This window comes from Drosophila yakuba, chromosome 3L, assembly GCF_016746365.2.
Source record: "Drosophila yakuba strain Tai18E2 chromosome 3L, Prin_Dyak_Tai18E2_2.1, whole genome shotgun sequence".
NCBI classification, from domain to species: Eukaryota; Metazoa; Arthropoda; class Insecta; order Diptera; family Drosophilidae; genus Drosophila; species Drosophila yakuba.
Window position 1 is genome coordinate 7,905,719 of NC_052529.2, and position 25,843 is coordinate 7,931,561.

A 25,843-nucleotide genomic window follows, 5' to 3' on the forward strand; every position below is an offset into this window, starting at 1 on the left:
GAATGGCATACCTCGTTGAGTTCGTAATTAAATTTCCAATCGAACTGTGTTTTCAAAAAAAAATCTATTTTTTTTACATTTTTTGCTAATTTTGATGATGATTTTTGAATTTTTGGCGAAAACTGTTGCCACGTTGATTTTAATATTAGATTTAAAAAGAGGAAATAAAAACAAATTCGCCGTGCTTGTCTCTAGTAAGTATTATTTGCTGGTTTATTTCTCATTTGTTACAATTGCAGTTACAATTTTAGCATAAAACTCTCTTGTTGATTATGGCAGATTACAATACTCTGTTGTATCCTCTCGTCTCCCTTCAGTTTCTCACTTAAAACATACAAACCAGCAAGCAACTTGCAGCAGGTACGTTGAGGGGCCTTGTTAATAACCGTTTAGAACTAGTAGATAGTCTTACAATTAGTTAAGATATAAGTGGTTTATATGTTGCTATTGATATTTCTCTTCACCGGCTGAAGGATCCCCTTTTATCAAACCGCATTAACTGCATAACAATCAGTGTCAGTATCATTATCATTATCAGTATCGCTGGCTCTCGCGATCCGAATATTTTCCACTCAGCTTGCTGACCGAATAGCGATCCGAGTAGGCATCATATTTATCTGCCTTGTAGTTGATCTCCTGCGGCGTGTATCCGATGTTCTTCTGCCAGTGCCGCGTCCAATAGAGATCCTCGTTTCGCACCTGCGACGGCGTCTTCGCATCCCGGAACACATACACGCAGTAGATCATGCAGCCGATCAGCGTGAGGAAGCCAAAGACCAGGAACACGATGCCCAGTATCCACACGTACAGTGGCTCATAGAACTGCACCACAATCACGAATCCCAGCGTCACCAGGATCAGGCCCAGGTTCAGCAACAGCATCAGGCAGCACACGCCCTTGACATTCGGACAGAATGGATTCGGTGCGGACATGGTCTCCACCTTGGCGCCTCTGCGGGTTGTCGAGCGGGCACTGCGTCCGGTTTTGGCCGTGCTGGCCACCGAGTAAACACTACGTGGAGCTCCTCGGGATACTGGCCGCTGGCTGTAGCGACTGCAATGAATGTAGGTCAATTAGTTATTTATTCCTGATTCCTGGGTATCTTATAGTCTAGTTTTTAGCATCAAGAGCATTAGAGCCACGCACCTGATCTCGGAGGGCGCCTTGTAGGCGGCACTGGTCACATAGATGTCGCTGCCCGCATCCCCAGCCTGGTCGTAGCTGAGGGCGGACGGAGCACGCGGTGGCTGTCGCGTGGGCGGCGGTCCGCTGAGGGAGCGTGGTCCTCCGTTGTCCGGCGAACTGGAGAGACCCATCTGACTGTGGCTGTAGCTGCTCTGCAGGTGCTGGCTGTGGTGGTGGCCATTCGCGGAGGTGGAGCGTTTCTTGCGCGACGCATTGTACTGCGGCGAGATGCGCTCGTGGGTCAGCGTGTACTCCGAGTAGGTGCGCTCCGAGGGCGCCCGGTGGGAGTGGGTCTCATCGCCGTCCGTGGAGTAGCCGCGATTCGAGTGAACGTAGGGCGGATCCGGAGTGAGGCGACCGTGCGTGGCCACATAATGGCTGCCCTTCAACCTGTAATTGGATGGCAAATGTTATCGCCGATTGGCCGCTAAGTGGTCCATCCGCTACTCACTTCTTCACTTGTCTCTCGTGCATCCTGTATCTTTTGCACCGGCTGTATCTGTATCTTTTGCTGCCTCTGCTTCGCTGCGGCTGATTGACTGCTAATGGACCCGTCTAGCAATTCCTCGAGGTGCCTGCAATGGGGAAGTAAAGCAAACACACGATGAGCTCGACTTCATGGCAATTAGGTTTTGGCCTCACTTTATCGGATAGCTTAGAACTTTTAATTAGAGCAATGAAAGTTTCATTCGACTGCACTTGTCGACTGCAGCCATCCATATTCAATAAAGTAACTGGTTTGCTTGCATTTCACGAGCGTAATGTAAAGTTTTATGGCTCTGTGTGTTCGCAGCTCGCAAAAGTTGAATAGTTAAATATTTATTGAAATTATACAAAAAACTCAAGAACACCAACGGGCTCATAAAAATTTCAAGCAACTGCGATAGAAAAATGACAAAAATGTTTTTCAAAATAGGTGTTAACTGGAAGTAATGGGCTTATCTAAGTGCAGCAGTTAATTGAAACCAGAGACAAAAGATCATAAACAAAAGGGTATTTCGATAAGCTGGCAGTCCATGGAGGATGCCGAAGATGCCGAGAATGCCATTAATTCCATTTTGCAATCAAAACAGACCTTAAACTTCCTTTACGCCTTGCATAACTTATATCAATTTATGGTGCCTGAGCACAGGACACACCCAGCTTAATGATTGCAATGCCAGTTCGTTGCACTTTTCCGTTAAATTCGCCCCCAATACCTCAACTCCTGGCCATCAAGAACACACCCGCAGTCAGGCACTCAGCAAAGTTGGAGAAATTCGTTCGTTCTTTCAAGTTCATGGCAGAGAAATTGAAGTTGCCCGTCCTTCGCAGCCATTCGACATTCACCATTTGCCATTCGCAGTCCGCCATTCGCCTGCAATTTGTCACTTGGTCACGTAGTGCTCGGTTCTGGGTGCGTCACTCCAAGCCAACCGAGGTGACAGTTGATAAAAGGGAGCGCCAGCGGGTTAAGGGCAAACTGGTTCCATCGGCCATCGCCAACTTAATCTCTGCCCGATGTTCCCATGAATTTGTTTACGCACCCCGGTCGCTCATAAATCAGCATTTTTATCACACTCGAATATGTCAATCAACAGGTAACATATTTTAGCTATATAATAATACCTAATTTTCTTTAGTGTATCATTAACCCATTGCGAAACATGACATCTATTTATGACACACGAATATGTCAATCAAAAGTAGCCATATATTGCGAAATCAAGGGCTCTGCTCGCTTTTAGGTGTTTTTGCCAAGAATTTTAACGCACCTGTTTGCGAATTCTGCCCATATTATGCCAGCCTCTTATTATTAGCATATTGCTTTGAGGAAAAATCAGACTGTGTCAATCATGGAAAACTCTAATCAGATATATGTATATATTTATTTTTAACGAATCTGCTTGGGGAATGAGTTTATAATTTACCAGCTTCATTTTCGCAGCATATCATTAACGCCAATGGCAGCTGATAAAATTGAGTTATTGCCTCGATTAGGCCAATTAAAGGGTGTCGTTATCTGGGCAAGATGGCCAGCTAGGATGGGCTGGCTCCTCCTGCTCCGCCCCACAATCCTCCACTGAATTGGACCCCGTTCGCAGAGTTTCGCAGCCAGCTTTCTTATTATTTTAGCTGAAGCCAATCTCTGAGTGCATTTACATTTGTGCCCTGCCCGGCGGTCAATCGCGATACAATTGTCAGTTGGGATCTGGATCTGTGGATCTGTGTGGGGGTCTCCTTGCGGTTCAGTTCGGTACGGTTTGGTTTGGTTTGGTTTCCCTTATGGAGCCAACTTTCAAGTTCAATGCGGTGATTTCTGTGCCTGGGGACAGAAATACACACACACACACACCGCATACATTTATGGTGTGGGCGGGAACGTCGTCAAATGAAAAATCGAATTGGGTGTGCGGTTCGGGGAGTTTGGGAGACAGAAACCTTAAGGAAAAAAAAAAAGGGGAAAAAAGAGCAGAAAGGGCGACCCTTTCATCTGTGTGGTCCCTATGGCACTGACTTGGATTTGAACCGCTCCATTTGGCCTCTTGTGCTGGCGCGTATTTCAACTGATTTCTACTGACCACTTCTATCACTTGGCGGCCATCAAAGATGGACTTGCAACTCCCATGCGTCGGATTTTCACTCCGCACATTGATTTGTTTATGCGGTTTTTGGGGTTTGTTTTGTTAGGCCTGACTTATATCAAAGCCTTTTCCTTTTTGCGGCGCTGTCCAAATGGAATGCGAATGCCATTAAAATGTGCTTGTTCCCGCATTTACCATCTACCATTTACCTTGCCACATCGAGTGGCCTTAACATTTAACGCCACATAAACAGCCTTAATAAACCGTGAAAGCCTCGAGAACTCACTCGAGAGCATCGTTAGTTGCAAGCACAAAAATATATAATATAATATGTATATGCATTTTACATATGTTATAAGGGGTTACCACATATCACACACTAAAATAACTTTATGAAAGCATGGCATTGTCACTCAGATATTTCGAAATACTTATATAATATAGAACATTTATATGTAAACTTCAGCGAGAGCCAATCTAAACTTTTTTTCAACAGTGTACTATATGCTTTTGCAACATCACTCGTAAAGCATTTTAGATGGACCAGCTTACAAGAAATTTGCATTTTGTCGTTCAACCGCCTCCACCATTGTCTTCGATGGATTTCACCACTTTCGCTGCTTCCGCTGCCGTTGCGGGGCAACAATGGGTTAAGAGCGGAAGTAGTTGCTCGACGAAAACGAGAAGTTAATTCGCGGCAATTTGTGTAACACCAACGCCCAGGTGAGAAAAAAAAAAAAGCTAAGGCGCCGTCGCCAAGGGAATGACCACAAAAATGCACTCCACTGCACTGACGACCGTTGTGGTCAAGTGGGCAAGTGGTCAAGTGTCGTTAAGGTTGAACGAACGGACGATCGAGTGACTTGAACTTGCTAGTGAACCAATAACTTGTGGTCAGCATGCAAATTTCATGGCCAGAGCGGCATATTATTTTTGTTTTTTTTTTTTCTGTTTGGGGCGCGGTTTAGAAAGTTTTCTCCCCCTGCCATGTGACGATGTGGCCGAAAAACTGGGCCATTGGCATTCACTAGAACTGCAGGCCAGTCGCCATCGAAACAAATCTGTAACAGTCAACCCGCATTGGTTCGCCTTTCACAAAAAACAAAAAAAAAAAAAAATTCCAAAACCTGGTGATGATCGGCAGAAGGATGTGGAGTCGGGAGGCAGTTTCCATTACCTGGCCAAAAAGTTGCTGGCCACAGTTGTTGCTGACCAAGCTGCAATCCCATAAATAAATCCCCACTGCGCCCCCAGAATTCGCTAGAATAAATAATAACACACTTTACCTTGTCATTTTGCGAATTTCGAGTCTCTGCAATATGCATTGTACAATTACCATTCGGTGCGGCTGCGCAGTAAGTGATCTTTTAATGTCCATAAATCAGCAATTGTTATGGGCTTAGCCTATTTGTTTAGTTAATAAAACGTTGAGGAATTTGTGAATGTATTTCCTCATGCATTCGAATCCGGACTTTCAATTACGGAAATTACGAAAATTGTGCAAATATTTCTTTAAGAAATAATTAACAAATATTCTTTTACAACTGCAGAAATCTAAATAGCTTGGTGTTGCTGAGCTATAAAACATCATCTCACAAGTCGTTAAATGGGTAAAAATGTGTATACTGCTGGGAATTTATGAATATTGGAGTCGAATCAAAAGCATTCAAATGCATTCGAGCAGAATACCCTTGCTTAATTGCGCACGACTATTAAGTTTGGCTGCATGTTTTCGTTAATCAGCATAAAATTTGATTGCATTGTTGGGAGTCAGACTCTTAATGCTGATTTGGCTCGGTCTTCAAACTGGCTGTGTAGAGAACTACTGAATATACTATATATATCTGATATATACATATTTACGTATGTATATAATGCGTAGTCTCGTCGCCGATCTTAGACACTAAGTAGCCATGTCTGCCGCGCGTTAATCGCTTTTAATTGCTAAATTACGCGCTGCATGGTCGACATTGCGACGAGGAGGCTATGGCGGCTATATAGATATATATAAGTGTGTATGTAGTATATGGAGTTCCCGATGTGGAGCTTGGAGTCGGGTCCATGGGAGATGGAACTGAAGTGGAAGCTGGAGATGGAGCTGAGGCTGGAGACACCGGTGCGGCTGTTAACACGCCAAAGAAACGACTCGGGGATGTGGGACTGGCCAACACTAATGCGTGTAATTAGCCGCAAAAAGAGTGGGGGAAAAAAGAAGCGGCCAGACCGACCACTTAACTGATTTATTAAAACGTTTTTCCATTAAATTTTTAACCCTGCCGGCTATTAAAGACACAAACGAACGTAGAAAAGAGGCCGCCGCGGATTCCGAAAAGGGCGCGCAGACTTGAAAAATGAGCAGCGTTTAAAATTATTCAGTTGTACGATGGGCAGCATCCTTTAACTGCCAACATATCGTATGTATGCACATACATACATATTAAAAATGTTATACAATGTCATATATTATTCATAAAGCACACTTGACTAAGATGGGGAAAGTTCTGCCAAAGTTCGGCAAACATAAGAGGGCTAAAACTTTCAATGCATAAAATGGGTAGTTGTAATTTCACTGTGGCCATTTCAAAGCGACCCATGGTAATCCAACAAGTTGGCCGAAAAATTCAAATGGGGCGGTCAGTTGGCAAAACATTTTGACAACGACAATAGCCATGCGGCAAATGCCACAAAAAACCCGTGCGAAATGCCCGAAAAACCTAAGACACCCCCTTCTACAAACTTTCTAGCCATAAATGCTCGCTCACGTCGTCAGGCATTTTGGCCAAAAGGCGAAGGCAACGGCACTGGACAAGGCAAGGGAACGAAATTAATTATGGCCAAGTGCGAGCATTGGGCATTGGGCATTGGGCGATGAAAGTGCGATAAAGATGCCATATTTCTTTGATTAATTTTTGAAGCCATTTATTGCTGCGTGTTTTTAACGTTGCGCCGCGTGAAGTAAGCCATTAAAATCAATGGCCAATATGAGCAAGAAGAATTGAACAGAAACGGACTCGCAAAGAAGCTTACAATTGGCATTGCTGTTGAGTGAGGCAAACAATATTAAATCCCAACAATCGACTGGAGAAAGTTGACTTAACGGCCTTAGCTAGGCCACTTCCTCCCAAAAACCCACCAAACCAACCAAACTAAGCAAACCGCCCACCACCATCCGCTTTCAATTTTTTTCCCTTTGATTCTTTTTATTTTTTATTTTCTGCAAACTCACTTTAAACAGCAAAAAATTGTTTACAACGCTCGGGTGTTTTGTTTTTATTTTAGCCACGCCTTGAGTTTGCTTCTGCAATTGTGGCAACTAGCAAGGGCAAAAATGAAGGCATTGGCCAACTGTTTGCTGGCCAAGAAACGATGAAGTGGTCATGCGAGGTGTCTGAAAGGTCCCTTTTTCGACTGCGTCACGTTTGCCACATCAATTTCAATCAACCCAGCGCTCTTTTCCCCCTTTTTTTTGCAATAGGGAATGCCACATATGTATGTATGGCCCCCGTTTTTTTTTCAGCTCAAAACGCAACAGTTGTCGGTGGGCAATCTACATGGTTGGGATTGTCTTTGGCCACCCAACTCCGCCAAATGGTGGGATTCAAGGGCTTAGAACATGAGCAGGCATACTTGAAAGTACAAAAGGTCCAAGATGATTTGCGGACTTAGCAGCAAGTTAACAACCATCGTGCTGTTTTCGCTGGGAGATCAAGCTAATCCGCTGATTGAAAAAAATTACTCATTGATTTGTAGTTCTTTGAAGCTCATCTAAAAAGCAACCTAGTTTTTTTTGGGCAGATACGTTTATACTTAAACTTATGAAAGCTCTTTAAAGCTACATTTGTATAATATTATTGAAATAAGAGAATCTAGTAGTTGAGCACTTCTATTCACGCCTTTCATTACCCCAACATATTCGGAATCAATATGTGGAGGGCACACTTAGCCATTCGCACTTCATTAGCACACTTTTCCAATATGGTTATGTGGGCGCCCGCTGTTTTCCCCCGGCTTCTGGGCTAATGGTGTCGTCTTCCGGCATAATTGCACTCCAGTGGAATAGCGTCTCTCTATATAGCTGCCATATGGTATGGGTAAATTGATTTTCACTTTGGCTCGAGTGCAGACTAGGGTGTCGTTTGGATTGGAGGCACAATGATCTGCTTTGACAGACGTCTAGATTTGTGGTCGTATTACCAACTCAGTTGTGGCGCATTAACCAGGCCTCCGACCAGAACCGATGCAGATAGAGATCGTCAGGTGTTTTAGTACTTCGCAACTATTCAGTACGTTGTGGTTCTAACTGCGTTCTTGAATCCGTGCGGATTCGTATCTGTGGCGCACGGTCTAAATGGCACCCAAAACCCAAAACAATGCGCATAATAAATATTCTTGCTTTTGGGGGTAAGGTGGTGGTGGCTCCAGTGGCTCGATGGTTTGGTGGTTCACTGCTTTTGGTGGCTTTTTTCGGTGGGGGCTGCCATGGGTAAACCTGTTTGCCTTATTTATGGGCAGTCAGCCAAGGCAGTAGGGAGCCCAAAATGTATCTCTTTGACTGCATGCCACCGCTACACAGCCACACCGTTATACAGCTTTTCTTTCTGCCCCCCGAATGCCGCTTTTCTATTTCTATTTCCATTTTCTTTTCAGACAGCCGCCGCCTGGCTGTGCACATAATTCAGTTTCATTAATAGTTCAAATAACTGCACAAGTGCCTCTACTGAACATCAAAGGCAGACACACACACTAAACTAAACTAAACTAAACTAAACAGTTCGCCACTTTTACGACCTCGTAAACCCCATTGCGGCTGTAATCTATTGATCTACAGACTGTCATAAGGATCGAGTTGCGAACAAGTGGCGCAATGCAAATACAGGCGAAATAACCTAAGGCAAATTGTATTATTATGTCTTGTTAAACAATAAGCATATATATAAGCCATATGTTTAAACATATATATAAACCATATATTTAAGTCATATATTTAAGCAATATATATGTATAAACCATATGTTTAACCATATATATAAAACTAGTTGTACGCAATATAACTTTCCTTTTTCTGACATTTTTTATTGAATTATTATACAGTTTTAATGACCCTAATGATGTATAATAAACTCATTTCTGAACTCAGTTCTTACTCATGGATATAATTAAACAAAAAAACAATTTAAGTACTATAAAGAGGTTGTTTGTAGGGGGTATTGCCCGTACTTGTGTCAATCTACTATCAATAATTTCCATTGCACAACAATCAGGTTGACAATAAAGTACACTCTGCAGGCCAAGTAGAAAAAGTGGTGGAAACAAATAAAAGCAGACCTTAAATATCCAATAATAAGCCAATGCGGCAGCAATCGACACATGAGCATATGCAAACTCGAGGCTCCCAAGACCAGATCGTGGCCATATATCCACATACACATCCATAGCTCCTTCCACCACTCCACCTAGCATCCCGGACCGCCAGTGTCCGCCTTGGCCAGTTTGCATCGCCATCGGTTTCCCACGCTAGGCTGCAGCTGCTCCGATCGCAACAGATTGGCTTGGATTGGATTGGATCGGTATGGATCGGAATCACTATGGATCGGTGGTGTTGAGAATGCCCAGTTGGTGGCGGTTGCCAGTATTCTAATGCAGCCGGGACACGGATGGAGATTAATTAATATTGCAACTCGTTAGGCCGTTTTTCTTTTTTGCACATTCATTGTTTCACAATTATATCGCGGCATGGCGGAAATTCCAACAGCAGTTTTTCTCCTTTCAGGAACTCCATTTGGCTTTCCTCAAGCAGCTTGACTCGACTTAATTATACCCTAATGTTTGCCTGACATTGCCGCGTAATTATCGTAATACTTGATCGCTGATGACGCGACTCTCGTGATGAAGATGACCGCGGATCATGGAAGTGAATAAACTATTTAGTTGAACTTAACGAGTCTACGCTAAATATCAAACACAATCTTGAGACTTTTTTTCCCCTTTTGTTGTCTATACATTTGTGTATAAAGTTTTGTATTTTGGCTGGCCGTCAAGGTCTTTTGGCGGCAAAACGCAGACAGCGATTTATGAGAGAGGGGTGTTGCCTTTTATAATTTGGCCAACGTTGATGTTGTATAATATTTGCCTTTGCTCGGAATACATGTATAATTTTGGCGAAGATTTGTGTGGGGGCGTGTATGTGGCCCCTGAGAAAATGCTTTAATGTCAAGTGTGGCTCACAGAATCGCAAAATCTCGCTTTTTGCTGGCATTGTTAAAGCTTAAGGCACTCGAGTCTCGAGAAGCCCAAAAACTGTGTTTGTGTATTCAACAAGTTTTGCTTTTTTTTTGCCTTATTTTTCCTAGCGACTTGATTGCTTGATTCTCTGTTTTTTTGGGCACATTTCATCAAATGCTTGTTACTCAATTAGATGTTGAAACTGAGGACGTTGCCATGGCTTGGAATTTGCCTCCGATTCGGATTGAATTATGGATTGAGCAGTGAAGAGGTTTTTGCATATTGAGCATTGTTTATTGTTTGGCCACTTCTAATTGTTTCCCAGGCCAACTGAAATGTGCTGGGACTATTTATAGGATTTATTTGGGGCTTCAACTTGTGGAAGCATAGAAAACAAGTAGGAAGTAGCATAGAATTATAAATTAATTGCCTACATTTAGTATTATTTTTTATTAACATGCTGTTGGAAAGACCAATAATATATTTCCAAATAAATGTTTAGAAACTTAAAGATGCCAAGGTGCATAATTAAATTTCACCAGTTGATATTCCTAAAACTTATGCATATATGCTTTCAACAAAATAATAACACTGCCAGTAATGGCCTTTGAAAAAGCTGTTGAGAGTCGAGAATGAAACCCATAATTTGCTGCTGACTGATACCCTAAAAAGTCGGACTGCCTGCACAATCAACAATCAGAAATCCAAGCCAAAACCGGTTGGCATCATTGATTCAATAAGCATTCAACTTAGCATCGATCTGCGAGTCGATCGCTGATTTATATAGCTCGAATGCAACCGCGGAATGTCTGAATCTTTGACTGTCTGAATGTCTGAGTGTCGGATACTTTTTTGTATAATTTGCACGCAATGAATGTGCAAGCGACACGAGGCATTAATTACGTGTGATGATGACATCATCATCAGCAAGTCATCTGTCGGTTTGCAGATTTTCAATTGCATACAGTCTCAAATGTCAGATGAAAGTTGCAGTTGGTTGGATATTTCGTACCTGCATAATAGTTGCTTGGTTTTTAGGTTCAGTTTTCAGTTGTCTTTCAGATTCACACGCAAACACCAAAGATGAGAAAGACTGCGAAAGCTGGGAGTATGTTTTTTTTCCATATTTGCGGATAGTAACACGACTTTATATAACCAACTTGCCAAGAGTGATTAGCTCAGATTGATTTGTGTTTTGACGAGTATTTTGCATATATGTATGTATACACTCATAATACTTGGGCATATAACCTCTTCGGTCAAATTTGCTGTGCCTTGGAGTCAATGAATCGCTGGTTTCTCGCTTAACACGTATACGCACCGTGTGCAGCTGCAAATTGGCCGTTTAAAACCTGTCTGCGCTAAACCGCAACAGCCGCAGCATTACGTAACTTTCCCTGCATCTTGCGAATTACGCTGCTGACCATGAGCACTGGCTTTTCAGCTGCAAACTTACCAAACTTATCATCGCCAAAACTCTAATTGTTACCGAATTCGGCGCAATCACGACCAAAACAACTCTATGTTGACCCCAACTGAAAAAAAAAGGAAAAATACCCCGGCACAATAAAAGACACAGCAAATTATGATTATTATCAAAACATTGTCATCAAACAAAAAAAAGAAAAAAACTAAAAAGGGGGCTAAGAGAAAAACTAGAAACACTTGGCCGCTGGCGTTGGTTTTGAATTTCTAGCTGCCGCCGCTGTCCGTGCAACTTTTATTGGATTTTATTGGATGGCAAGCGTGCTAAGCATGGCTGGCTTTTAAGCATAAACATCGCCAGCGGCGAAGACACGAAAAAATAATACCGAAGACAGATGAAAAATGAAAAACCACCAACTGAACAACCCACCGAATAAGCCAAAGACCAAAAAACCAAAAGCTAGTTCTGTTATGCACAGTGGTTTATATAAATTATCTGTACCATATAGATAAGCCAACAGCCCTTTGAAAACTACTCATTTTCTGCCATTCATGATAATATCGTTGGGTAAGGGCTTATGTCAAAGCATTTCCATCACGATTGTCATTCAAAAGTGAAAGCAATAAATTAAATGCATATAAGCACATTAAATTTCACTCATTGATCCATTTGGTATTGGCATTTGTACTGGTCTCCCTGTCGCCTAAAGGCAATTTCACAGATTGCAGTTTGCTGCCAAATGACCAAAATGCCTTTTCACTCGAATTTCCACCGGATTCCGTACGGGGTATCATTTTTGGTCCGTTGACAAATGACATAAGCACTCTGGGCCATCGAAAGGCGAACAAACTGAGCAAACTGAACAAACCGAACGAAGTGAACACAACTGACAAAAGAGCGAATCGTGCTCATATAAGGCCAGTCTTCAGCCAACATTTGGCTGACACTTTCAGGGTCAACCGGTGCGTAATCAATGGAATCACCGCCCACGCAAGAGGCAAAAGCTGAGTTCGGTTCAACGTTTTGCGGAAATTGAAACCGAAGGTGGATGGCAGCCTTAAGATGCTCAAAATGCAATTCCACTGCGCCGAAAAAGCAAATTGTTGGCAAATAAGCACACAGTTGAGCATGCACTGAAAAAAGGGATATAGCCATGAAATACTAAAGATTTGAGATAAACTTTAATAATCATTTAGAAATTTGTTTGAAAAGAAGTTGTTGTCCCAGAGCTTTTGTTCTTTTTAATAGAAATCATATTACTATCATATTGGAAACTCTTTAAATTCTAAGCATTTCGTATGCACTTAATTGGGATTTTATAGTCTCAATGGAATGCAGATGGTCTAATATTGATTTAAGACGTGTGTCCTTGGATTTCTCACTCTGTATTCTCGTCTATGCATCCACACAACTTCCTCGCCATATCTCATATATATAGAGATATGGGAATGTATTCCACGGCATCGTTGTGGGCAACAAAATAAATAAAAATACAAAAAAAAACAAAAACTGGCTTACCTTCTCTCCTCATTGTTATACAGTTGAACTGGCCGTGCTGTTGGTATTGTTTCGCTTATTTATTGTTAACGCTTTTTGCCAGCCAGTGCGACAGGTTGTTAGTTTTTGGCTGCTGTACACATTTCATTACACTTCACTTGGCTGCTGCACCGAAAATCGAGAAAAAACAAACATTCGCAATGTATGTGGAGGTGAAGATAAATATTAATGCAAATATTAAGGCGATGACAACGTCGTCGCTGTCTGCGTGTGTGTGTGTGTGTGTGTGTGGGCCAAAAACCTTTACTAGTTCTGGCCAAAATGCCAGCCAACACATAAATGTATGTGGAATGATATAATCGCCTGCTGCCATGAATGAATGAATGAAAGGCGTTGCAGCTTCTCGCAAAGTTGGCTCGAATCGATGCGAGGCGGCCCAAACACAATGGCCAAGAGTTCGGAACTCGTCTAACTCAGCTCAAATCTTCTCGGCCTAAGCTCTGTTTTACATTTTTGTTTCGCTTTTTGCGGCGGCAGAGCAAATTGCATCGCCATAATGAAATCGCCCATAATCTTGGCTAAGGCTAATAATAGCAGCAGGTTTTGAAGTTGGACAACACACAAATATACACACAAACACACACTCGCACACACTTTGGCTTAGACACACACACACACACACCGTAGATGGTGAGCAAATTTGGCCCAACACTCTGTTTGTTCTTTTTTATTCGTTGGTTAATTCTCGCCAGCAGATCGGGCGTATACTTCACGCCGAAAAAATTCAAATGACACTCACGTAATCCGCTAAAAATAGTTGATTTCGTTGCGCGTTATTTTTCTCAGATTTTTCGTTTGCTTTTTTTTTTTTTTTTGTTGGAGTACAACTTTGTTTTGCTATTGTATTGTGTTTGGCAATCGCGGCGATTGGCAATTGCAACTTGGTCCGGTAGAAGAAATCGAAGCGAACGCGTCGCGATCTCGGCTCAAACTGATCGCTCGAGAGTTGCGACAATGTTCCAGCACCTGTGAGTGGTCTAAACTGGTCTAAAACGCGACTCGAACCGGTTTCGCTCTTGGCCAAGTCAATCTCACTACCGATTGTTCGGGCTCTTTCCCAACTATTCTCAACTGGCACTCTCTCTCTGTGGCTTTCTTGGCCTGGCCGTGCCGGTCTCCAGCATCTGCACTTTGCACTTTTGGCGACTGCATTTTGTTGTCAAACTGCAAAAACTGCATTTAATAACCGTTAACCGAAACTTCTGCAACACGTGCACTGCATTCACACACAGAGAAAAAAGGATGTTGAAAGATTCTCTTTCTATGATTTTCATGGGTACAAATGCTGTAAGGCAAAATGTGTTTGCATCTTATACCATGATTTTTTAAACGTTTACAATTTGATGTATAAGTAAAACAAGTAAAATCAAGTAGACTTACAAAAATATATTAAAAATATTTTTTTTATTATTATATAAAGCATAACAGTAGAATAATTTAATGTTTGAATAAAAAGTGTTGATACACAAACCCAATCATGCTTGCATACATAATACTCTATCTCGCTGATAATTCCTTAATAATTCCTGAAAATAATTTCAGTGCACTTATAGTTTGAGTGGGTGGTGGGAGGAGATGGGGCTGGGAGTGGAAGTGCAAGTGGGAGTGAGAGCGTTACAGGGGTTGGAGGTGAGGTGCTTGGAGGTGGGGGCTCACTACATTAGGCTCCACTGGCTGACAGGCACCGCTTTTGGCCAGCTGCCGCACGTGACTGTGCAATGCTTTTGACTGTTGGCTGGAGCATTGGGGGTCATGTTGGCTGGGGGCAGAAGTTGGGGGCTTAATTTGCATCATGTCATTAGGATGAGTGGCATCGATAATGGGGCCACAGGCCCAACTCTCTGGGTCACTTTCCCCGCCCCGCCCCCCGCAAATCCCACTTCTGAACGTGAACGTTTAAGGTTGCAATTTATACGCTGAATGGTATTCAAAATAGTTACTCATGTACATAAATATTACATGCCATATTTTTCGTACATTTCGACATTTGTATGAAAATATTGCGCGGAATTTTGTTTAACAACTTTCGGCACAACTTCCGCTGGCGCAGTTTGCATTAGTTTATTTTCATAAAGTTCTATGGCATTATAATTTGATGTGCAAGTAGAATTATAAACTAGTCAAACATGTATTTAATTTAATTTTGATTTAAATTATGGAAAGCTTGCTCTTTAATGTGCATTCTAGCTTGCTCTTTAATGTGGCTCCCAGTTGACTAAAAAGTGTACTTACTGTTGTTTCATTTTCATCCAAAGCTGAGATATGTGAAGCATTTCTTCCCTATCTCGTGTACTAATTTTTTTATTTGCTCAGTGCAGGATGTGTCGTCCTCGTCTAAGTTTGATATCTTTGATTCTGACACGAACAGGATCCTGTGCATACTTGCATTGTCTATTTCAGCTTTTCCTCCTGCCAGCACTTTTTTAGTGTGTAGGTGGATGGACGAGTTTTTTGTGAAATTTCACTCGGTGCCTGGCAGTGTAGTACGTTTTACTTTTTGTTGACTTTACGCATCAGGCGCAGCTCGAGAAGCTCTGATGTTTGTTCCTTGGCATTGCAAGTCGTAAAAAGTTTTTTGTGTGCGCTCTGTGTCCTCGGCTGGTGTCATAAAAGTTGCATAAAACTGCACAGATTTCTCCGTCGTGAGTGTCGTGAAAAAGTTTAGGATATGCCTTAAATAAGACAATAAGACCATCTACATATGTATCGTAAAAGTATGTGTGTCCCGCTCAAAGGATCGCTTTAAATAGCAGCAGGTCGTTTGTACGTCATGTGCTGAGAATGGCTGAAAAAGTCAGGAAAAAAAGGACAGGGGAAAAACAGGACTGGTTCGCATGTGTCTGGATTTAATTTAGATAAAAGCTTTTCCACACTTTCACTCCAGACCTTTGACGTGCACCAGATAATGCCTCAAATCAATTCCGTAAACATTTTACCGGCTGCAACCCCAGCCATCAAGACGACAATTTGTTTTCATACCTCTGACGTTTGGGCTGTCGTCGGGATTGATTCTAGCTTATCAGTAGATGAAAGTTGCTGGAAAATTAAATGGAACCTGATAACAAATCTAGCTCTGGTAGGAGCAATTACTTGTCAATTAGAAAGGGTACAATTTGCTCAAATAAAGAGTTTCCTTGACTGTTAGGCGGTCAGTTGGAGAATGTGTGTTGGAGTGCTTCGTTACTACGTAAACTGCCGTCTACAGTGAATTGTAATCCATTTTACAACAATCCCATATTTACCTTTTGCCACCTGCTCTCGAACCCTTTTGAATAGCCAGCGAATCGCAAGCTGAATAAAAGACAGTTGCTTATTAATTATTCATTGACATTTATTGATTGAATTTGATAATGTTTTTTTCTGCAGCATTTTGTTGAATTTACATTGAATATGTTTTAGGGGGTTTCGTCCTCGCTGTCATTCTTATTTTCCCTATCGCTTTCGTATCGATTTCTTTTTGATTTGATATTTTTGCTGTGGCACAGACACACAATTATGTACTTAGCTAGAGTTTAGATTTTTTGCGGTGTTTGCTATTCAGATACATCCATTCAGATATTTTTTACGGAGGGGAGCTTTAGGAACCTGAATTGCGGCCCATTTGGTATTTGCACTCACATTTAAAAAACTATATTCTTTAGCTTTGGTTTTTAAGTAGTTTCCTTCAAAATATTGTTATCAAGATTCGGCGGTGGATTGTTTTATAGTTCTGTCTTGGCATACAAAAAATAGTTTCAAGTCCTTAGTATGTGGTTTTTGTTTTGCTTTTGTTTTTGGGTTGTGGTGTGCCCTGAATATAACGGGGAAATAAATATATATTACCTCTTTATCATCGAAAAAATTGCAGTTTTGTTTCTCAGCTGCTGGTCGCTTGTAAATGTGGCAATTAAAAGTGTTTCGTATTCGTATTTGCATTTGCATTTGCATTCTGTATATGTAGGAGGGCTCTTTTTGTAGGTTTTCCTTGTATTCTGTAACTAGCACAACAATTGCACATTCAAATATGTATACATATATATTTATATAGTTTTAGTATAGGTTTTGGCCTTGATTTTCCACAGTTTCAGTTGCTTGTTGGGTTTGTTGCGGTTGGGAAATGCGTTTGGTCTCATTGTTTGGCCAATTTCCGCATTCTACTATCAGTTTTGCTTTGAAATTAAGTTGTACAATTGTTTAAAATTATCCTACCCTGTCTGCTTCTTATAGTTTTTACTTTTTTTTTGTAAGATAGTGCTAGTAACATGAATAATTTAATTTGATTTGATTTCATTTATTCTTCTTCGATCGCGTGGGTGTTTGCATATGTCTATTCGATATAGGAAATTATCATAGGTACACATATCAACACAGTAGTCAGTAGTTATGCTTGGCTAGTACAACAAACCCTGGCCTATGTTTATTTCTTTATTTATTTATCCAATTAACTATTTGTCTCCTTACTAGATTTTGCTGCACATGCATTCTGGAAGATAGCAGTTTGAAGTGGGGAGTTTTGGAAAATAACGAGTGCCCTTTGGAAGATACTGAGTGAAATGGGAGTTCTTAGAGGAAATTGTGATCGTACAGCGTTGACTCTACTTCGATGTTTCATATCTCTTCGGGATCCTAACTTCCCTGCGCCCAGGATTGTCACTAATCACTGTCGATGTCTTGGCGATGGCAGACTAAAATAATTATAGAAAAACCCAACTTAAAGAGAAAAGTTTGTAGTTTAAGTGTGTGAGAAAGGCTGTGCAGAGTGATGAGAAACCAAAGAATTATCTTACAAACTAAATACTTGATTACCGATTAATTTTGTATCCATTTATCTATATATATATTTATGTATATTATCTTTGCATAATACTCCATACTCCATTTACTGGTAATTAACAATCATGAAATTTCTTTGCACATCTCTTGTGTTACGTGTAAATATTAAAAATAGTTGTAATTTGACTTGGATTTTCATCTTTGTTGTGCATCTTTTAGTAGTTAAGTTTTATCCTCAGTTTTAACCGCTTTAATTTTGCTCAGCCACGCCCACTGCCTCCCTAGCGACAGGTATAAAAAGTTCATGCTACAGTTTACAGTATACAGTTTACAGTTAAGAGTTACAATTTCAACAATTTCATCAATTATTCATTTTAAGTTCCTTCATCTTCATCATAGGGACCGTTGTATATAGTACAAAATTTACAATAGAAGCGAGACCTTCTGGGTGGGTTAAACCAATTGGGGGGGGTTAAATGGGGTTTTCTTTGGAGGAGGAGAGTGGATCCATAAAAGTTGGGGGAAAAAGCCCTAAGTTGTGTATAAGCAAAAGAGCTGAAGGCTGCCTCTCTGGGGACAAGCGCGTGTCTAATAAATTTATACAAAATCTGTGCTCAGAAAATAGTTTACAAATATACTTTAGACTTAGTTACACTGTCCTTTGGGCGTGATATAAAATGTACAAATCATGTACACACATCTCATATCTCATATTTGTGTTTATTCATATTGTAAATAGCTTTCTCCTGTCCGTGTGGCAAATATGTGTGAATATATTTCGTGTCTTGTGTTTTCTTTAGTTTCTTTTGGGGGGTTTCAAAGAAGCTCAGAGTTACGCGGTTTTTGATTGTTACTTGGCTTATGGTAGAAAATATGCTGAATTGTGGCTTGTATGATTAGGTAATTAGGTATACTTGTTGCTGATATATTCGTCTTGTTCAAATTGACCCAAAAATGTGTTTCAGTGTACTAGCGAGTTTTTCACAATGTATGTATATCTATATAGTGTTTTTTTTTGTTTGGTAAAAGTCTTCAAAACGCATCTGGGTGCTGGAGTAGATAGCTCGAGTTTTTGTGTGTGTTTCGCATATGAGATTTTGCTGTAGATAACTTTGGTTTGATTGCCAATTTGTGACAATTTCAGCAATGCTAGGCTTCTAATAAGTCCCTAATATGTGTTACAATTTATTCATAATTTTGTTCAAGCAACTTTTTGTGTAGAGCTGGGGGAACGTGAATTCCCCAATTTTTTGTAGTCACTCGTCACTTTTGCACCATTTGAATTTCGATTCCTTGCTAACATTTACAAACTGAAGAGAAGGAGGAGTCTTTGTCGAACAACTAGTTTAAGTACAATACAATACATACAATGCTGGTTTTTGGGTTTTGGTTACAATTTAGATTGGTTATGTTATCATCATCGCTATCGATGCAATTACATTGCTCGATCCGCACTTTTCAACGTTTTACAAACGGTTCGTTCGGTAGTCCTGTTTATCCTGTTTCCTTGTTATCCTGTCTAGAATCAATTGATAAACCGCGATTTCTGTTTGCGCACAAAGTCCTGAGCCTGTTTGTCATTGACGCGCACTTCTAGGATTTGCAAAATTGGATTGCCTTCGTGGGGGTAAAACATTTTACATGACATCAAAGGATCATCGAGCTGTTTGGGTGTTCTATACTCACATTTATCCTTTTGCTCCATGAGTGGCAGCTCGATTTGTTTCAGTCCATGGAAGTTGTCCACACTCGTACTGTAGTCAGCTACGCCGGGAATGTTGCCCAGTGCCAAATACGCCTCGCCACCGAAGTCATTCGCCGTCAGGACATCGTGGTCCATCACCGTGAAGCAGATCATGGCTCCTTCGGTCAAACATTGCTCCAGGGTCACGGAGAACTCGAAGCACTCATCGAAAACGGGGTTAAGAGTTCGCTAAATATATATAAATGGTATTATTTTAAAGAAAACTAGCTTATTATTGCATTTTCGATAAGGGGTACCATCATCAAAATTTGCGAAAAATGGCAAAAAATTAGCATTGCTATGTATGTACATGGATCGATAGGGAATTTTGTTACGAGTTCAACGAGGTATGGCATTCCACATTTGGAAAACTATTTTTACTGCTATCGAAAAAAAACTGATTATTTTTGATCAAAAAATCGAAAAAAATATTTCTGTAAAAAATTCGGATATTTTCAATCGAATTCAACGAGGTATGGCGTTCCACTTTGCTAGAATGTTGAGATTTACTATGTGTAGTAAACTAGATGATATCCTACCTTATGCACATTGGTCTGCTGCTCCATGCAGTGCAAGAAAACCCTGCGAGGCAGCAGTTCGATGACCACGAAGGGATCGCTGAAGCCATTCGGATCCAGCGGGACCACATCCCTGGCATGCAGCACCTCCACGCAGAGCGAGTCGTGGTTGAAGTACGCCCTCACAGCCAGCGATCCATATGGCGATGGCATGACGGCCATCAGCTGCTCCCTCAGACGTTGCATATAGAACATGTCAATAAGACGATCCGTGTCCGTTTTGTGGAACTGCAGCCGCTGCTCGATGCGCCAGAAGTCCTCGGTGTGCAGGCACTCCAGGAGCAAGCCCTGACCCTCGGCATGAAAGAAATCGATGAGCAGTTGCAGTGCCTCATAGAGTCGCTTGTGAAAGTGTGTCGGCTTGTCCGTCTCATCGCCAGTTTCCATCTGGCGTGACATCTCGCCAAGTACCGTCTTCCAAATGAATCGCAGCGATCGATTGAAGTTCTTGGTGAGCAGGGCGCTGTTCAGAGCAGCCAGGTGGCAATCCAGGTACTCCAGCAGTGGGACAATCGCTTGATTGGCGGGCAGGGAGTCGGGTGACCAGGCCAGATGGAACATGGCCTTTTGCAGGGACATCTGCATGAGTGGTGCCAACTTGGAGAGTATACGCTCACACCGGTTCTCCATGTGAGTGAGACTGGACTCGAGCAGATTATCGGCCGACTCCTCCAGCGGCTGCTCATCCGATCGAAACTCCGCCAGCGTGCGACGCACATACTCCACATTGTTGACGGTGACACACATGTCATCCGAACACCGGAATGGACCCTGTTGCTCATAGTAACCACTGTCGGCCAATGCGGTGTGTATGAGATCGCAATAGTGCATGGCTGCGGAGCAGACGACATCGATGAGCTGCGACTCCATCATGATGGCCGTATCCTCGTCCGGCCAATTGAGCACCTTCCAGAACTCTTTGATATTGAGCAGCGTGCTGGCCGTGTCCACCGAGGAGCTACTGTAACGCACAATCCGCTCACCCTCGCATATGGCATCCATGCGAATGGCCGCCCTAATCCTCTGCAGCGCCTTCGCCTTGCTCACCATCATCCAGCGCTCCAGCGTGGGTATGAACCACTCATGGCTATTGCTCAGCGCCAATGGCTTCTCCGGCGGCTGCGGCTGGGCAGAGAGGTGTCGCTTCAGCTGGCAGAACTCCTGCAGGGCCAGGAACAACTCGAACGGCTTGGTGTCCACCGGCTCCGCATCGCCCTCGAGCACGGCGTACTGCGAGAGATTCATCCGCACACCGGGCACCTGGCCAGCGGCCATCCGGCTGTACACCTCCTCGCCCACCATCGCATCGTATTGTTTGTAGATGATGCTGAAGTACTGTATGCCATTCGTGCTGTGATGAAAAGATAGAACGTTTACGTGGCTGGACATCGATTTATGAGCTTATATGGTCTCAGGTGCTCGAATTATTTGAGGGGAACTTTGCCAGAAGGTTTATCTTCTTACTTCGTTTTATTGCACTTGAAACATTATTTAGTGTGAGAGTGGAGCGATAAACTAAACTACAAAAGCCACGAAACTCATTGAACTTATGAAACATTTTTATATAATTAAGCAGAACTTCTTAAAAGGCCCATAAATAAAGCAACTTTGAATTGTGTAAACACCTGACACAGACATCACCACTTAAGCTGCCTTTCCGCCCAAAGAGTTGCAAATAATGGCCAGCCGAGTCTAAGGCGAGAAAATGTAGCAATTAGCCAGCAAGTAAATTTTGCTAATGCCACCTGACTCCGGACTCCGGCACTCAACTCTTTGGCTGACAGCCCCTGGACATTTGTTAAATGCCTCGTCAGGATGGCCCCGAGTTGTTGGCCTGGGTGGAAAATGGAGAAGGGCAACGTGAGAGCATTTTTATGACAGCGCAATTAATTTGGGGCTTATGTGTGTAAGCCACTTGATGTCCTCATTAAGGTCCTTTTATGGCCGCGCTAACTGGCAAATATGTGACTGATTAGTCCTGCGAGGCAGACGAAGGATGCGGCTCTATGCACCTATAAATGACCCATTATGCCAGCACTTCCGCTTGCGTTTACGGCAGTAACGTGATCTCGGGCATTAGGTGCTTCGATTTATCATTTCATTTGGTATCTATCAAATTCCATCAACTACATTGAACGGAAGGTAACTTCCGAGTGAAACTATATGTTTCCGGTTACATTTATTTGAGTAGGTAACTAGTAGTAGTAGTAGTGCACTATAAACACTCCCCATTTTCTTTGAACTAGTTCTGTCACTTCCAGCGCTGCTGGCAATCTGTCATGACAACATTTTGTGGCCCTCATTAATGCTCGTTAGCTTTATGACTTTGACTTTGGCCATTTGACAAATGCACAAACTGATTAGAGACCCGGCAACTGTAAAGTGCTCCGCCCCCGGCGCCGATGGGCGATTAGTTGGAATCGAAGTGACGCCACTCGCGTGGGGGTCACAATTCAATTGGGTCAACACGGAGTGCACTGTTCTCATGGTAACCCAGGGATCTGCGATGGTATCCAGCTTGTTCTGTTAAATGTCCCGGGCACATTTTTATATCTACGATGTGTGGACAGTGGGTACGTTTAATGGGCAACACGTGTGCCACATACCCAAGGCAAACCAAAGGTAACTAACCGAGACCGGCGGATAAAAGTGATCCTAAAAATCTACTCACTTGTCGAAGAGGGCATGGTAGTAGGTCTGTCCCAGCTGAATGTCCGCCGTTAATGTAGTTACGAAATTCGATAATGGATTGGGCATGCCCTGCGATTCCCGCATCACCGTTTGGCCCCACATCACGGACCCCTTGCGCAGGGCATTGACCACCTCGCCCCTAACGCCCTTATTGAAAGGACACACGGCGCGAAAGGCTCGCATGGAGCCGAGGAGTCCCAGGCAGCGCAGCAGGAATTCCAGTCGAATGAGTGAGGGTGGATTGAGTGCGGGAAAGATGTCCCGGTGCCGACGGATTTGGTTGAGCGAGCGCTCCACAAAGCCATTCATCGCATCCGCCAGCCACTGCTCCAGATCGCGACTGAGTGCCTCCTGGTTGGGCTGATTCCACTGCTTCTCCACGTCGCTCAGCAGGCGATGCAGGAACTTGGGATCCAGCGGCGTTGTTCGATTCAGTTTGGCAGCAGCCACATATCTGGGAATGGATTTCGCAAAAGTAAGTTTCAGTCAAGGAATTTAGCTATTTATAAATATATCTAATAAATAAATAAATTAAGTGTAGCAACTCACCTGGCCATGGCGCAGTGCAAGTCCGAGAGATCCGACTGCACGGCCAGCTGATGCAGGATGGTCAGAGCGGGACCTGGTAGGTCACCACACCAGGTCCAAGATGGCTCGTGCGTGGTCACCTCGTGCTGCATGAACACCCGCTGGAGCTGCTCCACCTTGTGGATCTGCTGCTCGTGGTTCTCCTCGCTGACCGTGCTCCGATCCTCGCGAGTCGAGAGCCACAACTTGAGTCGTATGCGACCCTGTACGGTGCTGCGATGACTGCGTGCCTCCAGCTTGAACCAGGCATCCAGGCCGGTGGACGGGATCTCCGCCAGCGGTATGTTCACGGAGCCGAGGAAATCGTCCTGCGAACCCTGGCGAGCGGATTGACACACCTGCTTGAAGAAGCGACCCAGTCCGCGCACTCCACGGACCTCGTTCAGTCGCGAAACGGCGTCCATGACGCAGCTCTCGTCGTCGTGGTCCCAGATGTCCAGGTGAAAGGTGTCCGTATTGATGTCATCTATGTCGCTGCGGGACGTAGTAATATGTGTAATTCAAAATTTAATTCAAGTGATTTATTTATGCCTACAGATTTACGAAGTGCAGCACGTGTTTATGTTTATTCTGATTGCTAAGCTTTTGTGCTCCATTTAATTTATAACTCGATTTATTGTTGCTCTTTAACTGAATTATGGTTTTCTCTACCTTTGTGGTTGATTTCTCCGGAATTATGATGGTAATTATTCAGAAAAGATTCATATTTCCAAGAATTAGCTGTTTCCATTCCGACATGACAGCATTGATAATGGAATTCCCGGAAACAACAAATCAATTATACCTTACTAATTTGTCATTCCATGAAACGCAAACAACAATCTCTTTGTTTGCCTAATTATTCACGTATTACAAATTTATTGTGAAAAGGGCATTTGATATTTGCTTTCATTTCTTGCTGTCCTTGCGCAGTTCATTTTTATTGCAGTTGCAACATCAAATTTATAGCATTTCACCCAATGTGCATTTGTATTTCATTTATGTTTCATTTATGTAATGTAAATGCAAATGAATGTGTTTTTTTTATGGCTTACAACTCGTAAAATACATTCGATATCCGAAACGAATCGTTGGGCATGTGACAGGGATCAGGACCCACCATTCAGATGCCAATGATTTGTTTAAATTTCTCTTTTTTTCTGTTGCCAGGATTTCTCATTTATCAGGCGACAGAGCGGAAACAAGAATGCTAAATGCTTCGGTTCAGTTCCACAAATCTATCATCAAATGTCGAGGTTTATAATCGTAATGGATTGTACTTACAATTTGAACTTCTCGTTCCACTTGGGCGTCAGCGTGTGGGGCTTGATGCTGGTCGCCTTAATGAGTTTGGCCGGTACCGGTCCACCCAGTGAGTCGCGCTGCTCCCGCCGTCCCGCCTCCCGCCGCTTGAAGCTCAGCCGGAAGCTGTGCTTCCTGTGCGGCGGCGAGTCCGTGGCGCTATTGTCAAAGCCGCCGCCCATATCTGCGGAGAGGGCGCGCGGCGTCGGCGGCAGCGGCAGCGGCGACACGGGCGGACCGCCGTTCTCGTCCGGCTGGATGCCCAGCATGCAGTAAGGATCCGAGAAACCTGGGCGGGCAATAAATAATTGAGTACACTTGGATATAAAAAGTTTGGTTCATGGAGAGGGACATTCACACTGCAGGCACAAAATCTTATCAAAATATCATTGGCAAGGAAATTATTTAAATTACTTAATTCAGAAAAAATATTTCATTTGATTTTTTATCATTTCATTTAATTTTTAATAGTGTACTATTTTATGTTAATTTACATTACGGCGCTATAGATTCAATAAATTACTTAATTGACAGATATAAAATTCCAAAAAATATTTCATTTTATTTTATTCATTTTATTTTATTTTTGAAATTTTACTATATGTTGTAATTCATATTACAGTACTTTAACCTTTTTTCAGGAGGAATAATTGCTCATAAAGCTAAGTAAATTTTACAAACAATTTAACAATTTAGTAATGAGTCTCCACAAGAAGTTAATATAATATTTCAATTTTTTCATTCAAGTAATGTCCCTATAATTACAATAATAATTCAATTAATGAGCTCCGGTGGCGTAATGTAACTGATATTATGTTTTTATCTCCGTGCGGACCAAGAAAAAAAGATGGAAGAAGGGGGGGCTGGGGGGATAAATAATGTGGAGTGGGAAATGGTGGCGCATTAATGAAGAGGTCGCCTGATGACATTAAATGGCAATTAATGGCACTGCCAGCGGGGACAACGTGGCGTCGTCAGCTGGTGCCGGTCACACATTGCGTATGATTAACATTTCATTTGCATAAAGTGCCGCTCAATTATTGAGTGCCTGTGATTTACGCGCACATCGCAGAGCAGAGCACTGCGAGGCCACAGATGCCAAGATTAAGATTTTTGCACAAAGATCTACATAATTGAAACAATTACGCAGCCTTGAGGACAATTTCAATATCTGACATGATAGCGATTTCGGGGCGATTAGTTTAATTGGGTTCAAAGTGGGCAGCAAATAAGCGAAATAATATCCGATTGCCA

The 25,843-nt window shown here is 42.5% G+C and overlaps 2 protein-coding genes across 6 annotated transcripts in view; both read right to left on the bottom strand.

Annotated features, from left to right (window-relative positions):
- Nucleotides 1-182: 182 nt before the first annotated feature.
- On the bottom strand, nucleotides 183-13,896 carry LOC6533290. 5 transcript variants are annotated; one of them, XM_015194403.2, is made up of 5 exons: nucleotides 13,695-13,896; nucleotides 12,917-13,057; nucleotides 1,638-1,761; nucleotides 1,148-1,576; nucleotides 183-1,054 (listed from the first exon to the last, which is right to left on the bottom strand). In XM_015194403.2, the coding sequence occupies exons 3-5, from the start codon at nucleotides 1,658-1,660 to the stop codon at nucleotides 535-537; spliced, it is 972 nt and encodes a 323-aa protein (XP_015049889.1). In that variant the 5' UTR covers nucleotides 1,661-1,761; nucleotides 12,917-13,057; nucleotides 13,695-13,896; the 3' UTR covers nucleotides 183-534. The 5 variants fall into 5 exon arrangements, with proteins under 5 accessions (XP_015049889.1, XP_015049890.1, XP_015049888.1 ...); XM_015194404.2 differs by having other exon boundaries at nucleotides 12,917-13,060; XM_015194402.2 differs by having other exon boundaries at nucleotides 13,578-13,896.
- A 2,369-nt stretch (nucleotides 13,897-16,265) lies between these two features.
- LOC6533291 (BAI1-associated protein 3) overlaps nucleotides 16,266-25,843 on the bottom strand; it is a 49,235-nt gene continuing 39,657 nt past the window's right edge. The window contains exons 7-12 of the mRNA XM_039373778.2: nucleotides 24,572-24,878; nucleotides 23,270-23,782; nucleotides 22,701-23,174; nucleotides 19,991-21,380; nucleotides 19,394-19,640; nucleotides 16,266-19,324 (exon numbers count right to left, since the gene is read on the bottom strand). Of these exons, the coding sequence (XP_039229712.1) occupies nucleotides 19,233-19,324; nucleotides 19,394-19,640; nucleotides 19,991-21,380; nucleotides 22,701-23,174; nucleotides 23,270-23,782; nucleotides 24,572-24,878 (3,023 nt within the window). The 3' untranslated portion in view covers nucleotides 16,266-19,232. The remainder of the gene's footprint in view (nucleotides 19,325-19,393; nucleotides 19,641-19,990; nucleotides 21,381-22,700; nucleotides 23,175-23,269; nucleotides 23,783-24,571; nucleotides 24,879-25,843) is intronic.

What these genes read in the sequence shown, in the direction of transcription:
- LOC6533290 (XM_015194403.2), bottom strand. Translation starts at nt 1,660, where the DNA reads ATGCACGAGAGACAAGTGAAGAA. An exon ending in CACGAGAGACAAGTGAAGAA is followed by an intron (nt 1,577 to 1,637) that starts GTGAGTAGCGGA and finishes ATCCAATTACAG; the next exon opens with GTTGAAGGGCAGCCATTATG. An exon ending in AAGGCGCCCTCCGAGATCAG is followed by an intron (nt 1,055 to 1,147) that starts GTGCGTGGCTCT and finishes CATTCATTGCAG; the next exon opens with TCGCTACAGCCAGCGGCCAG.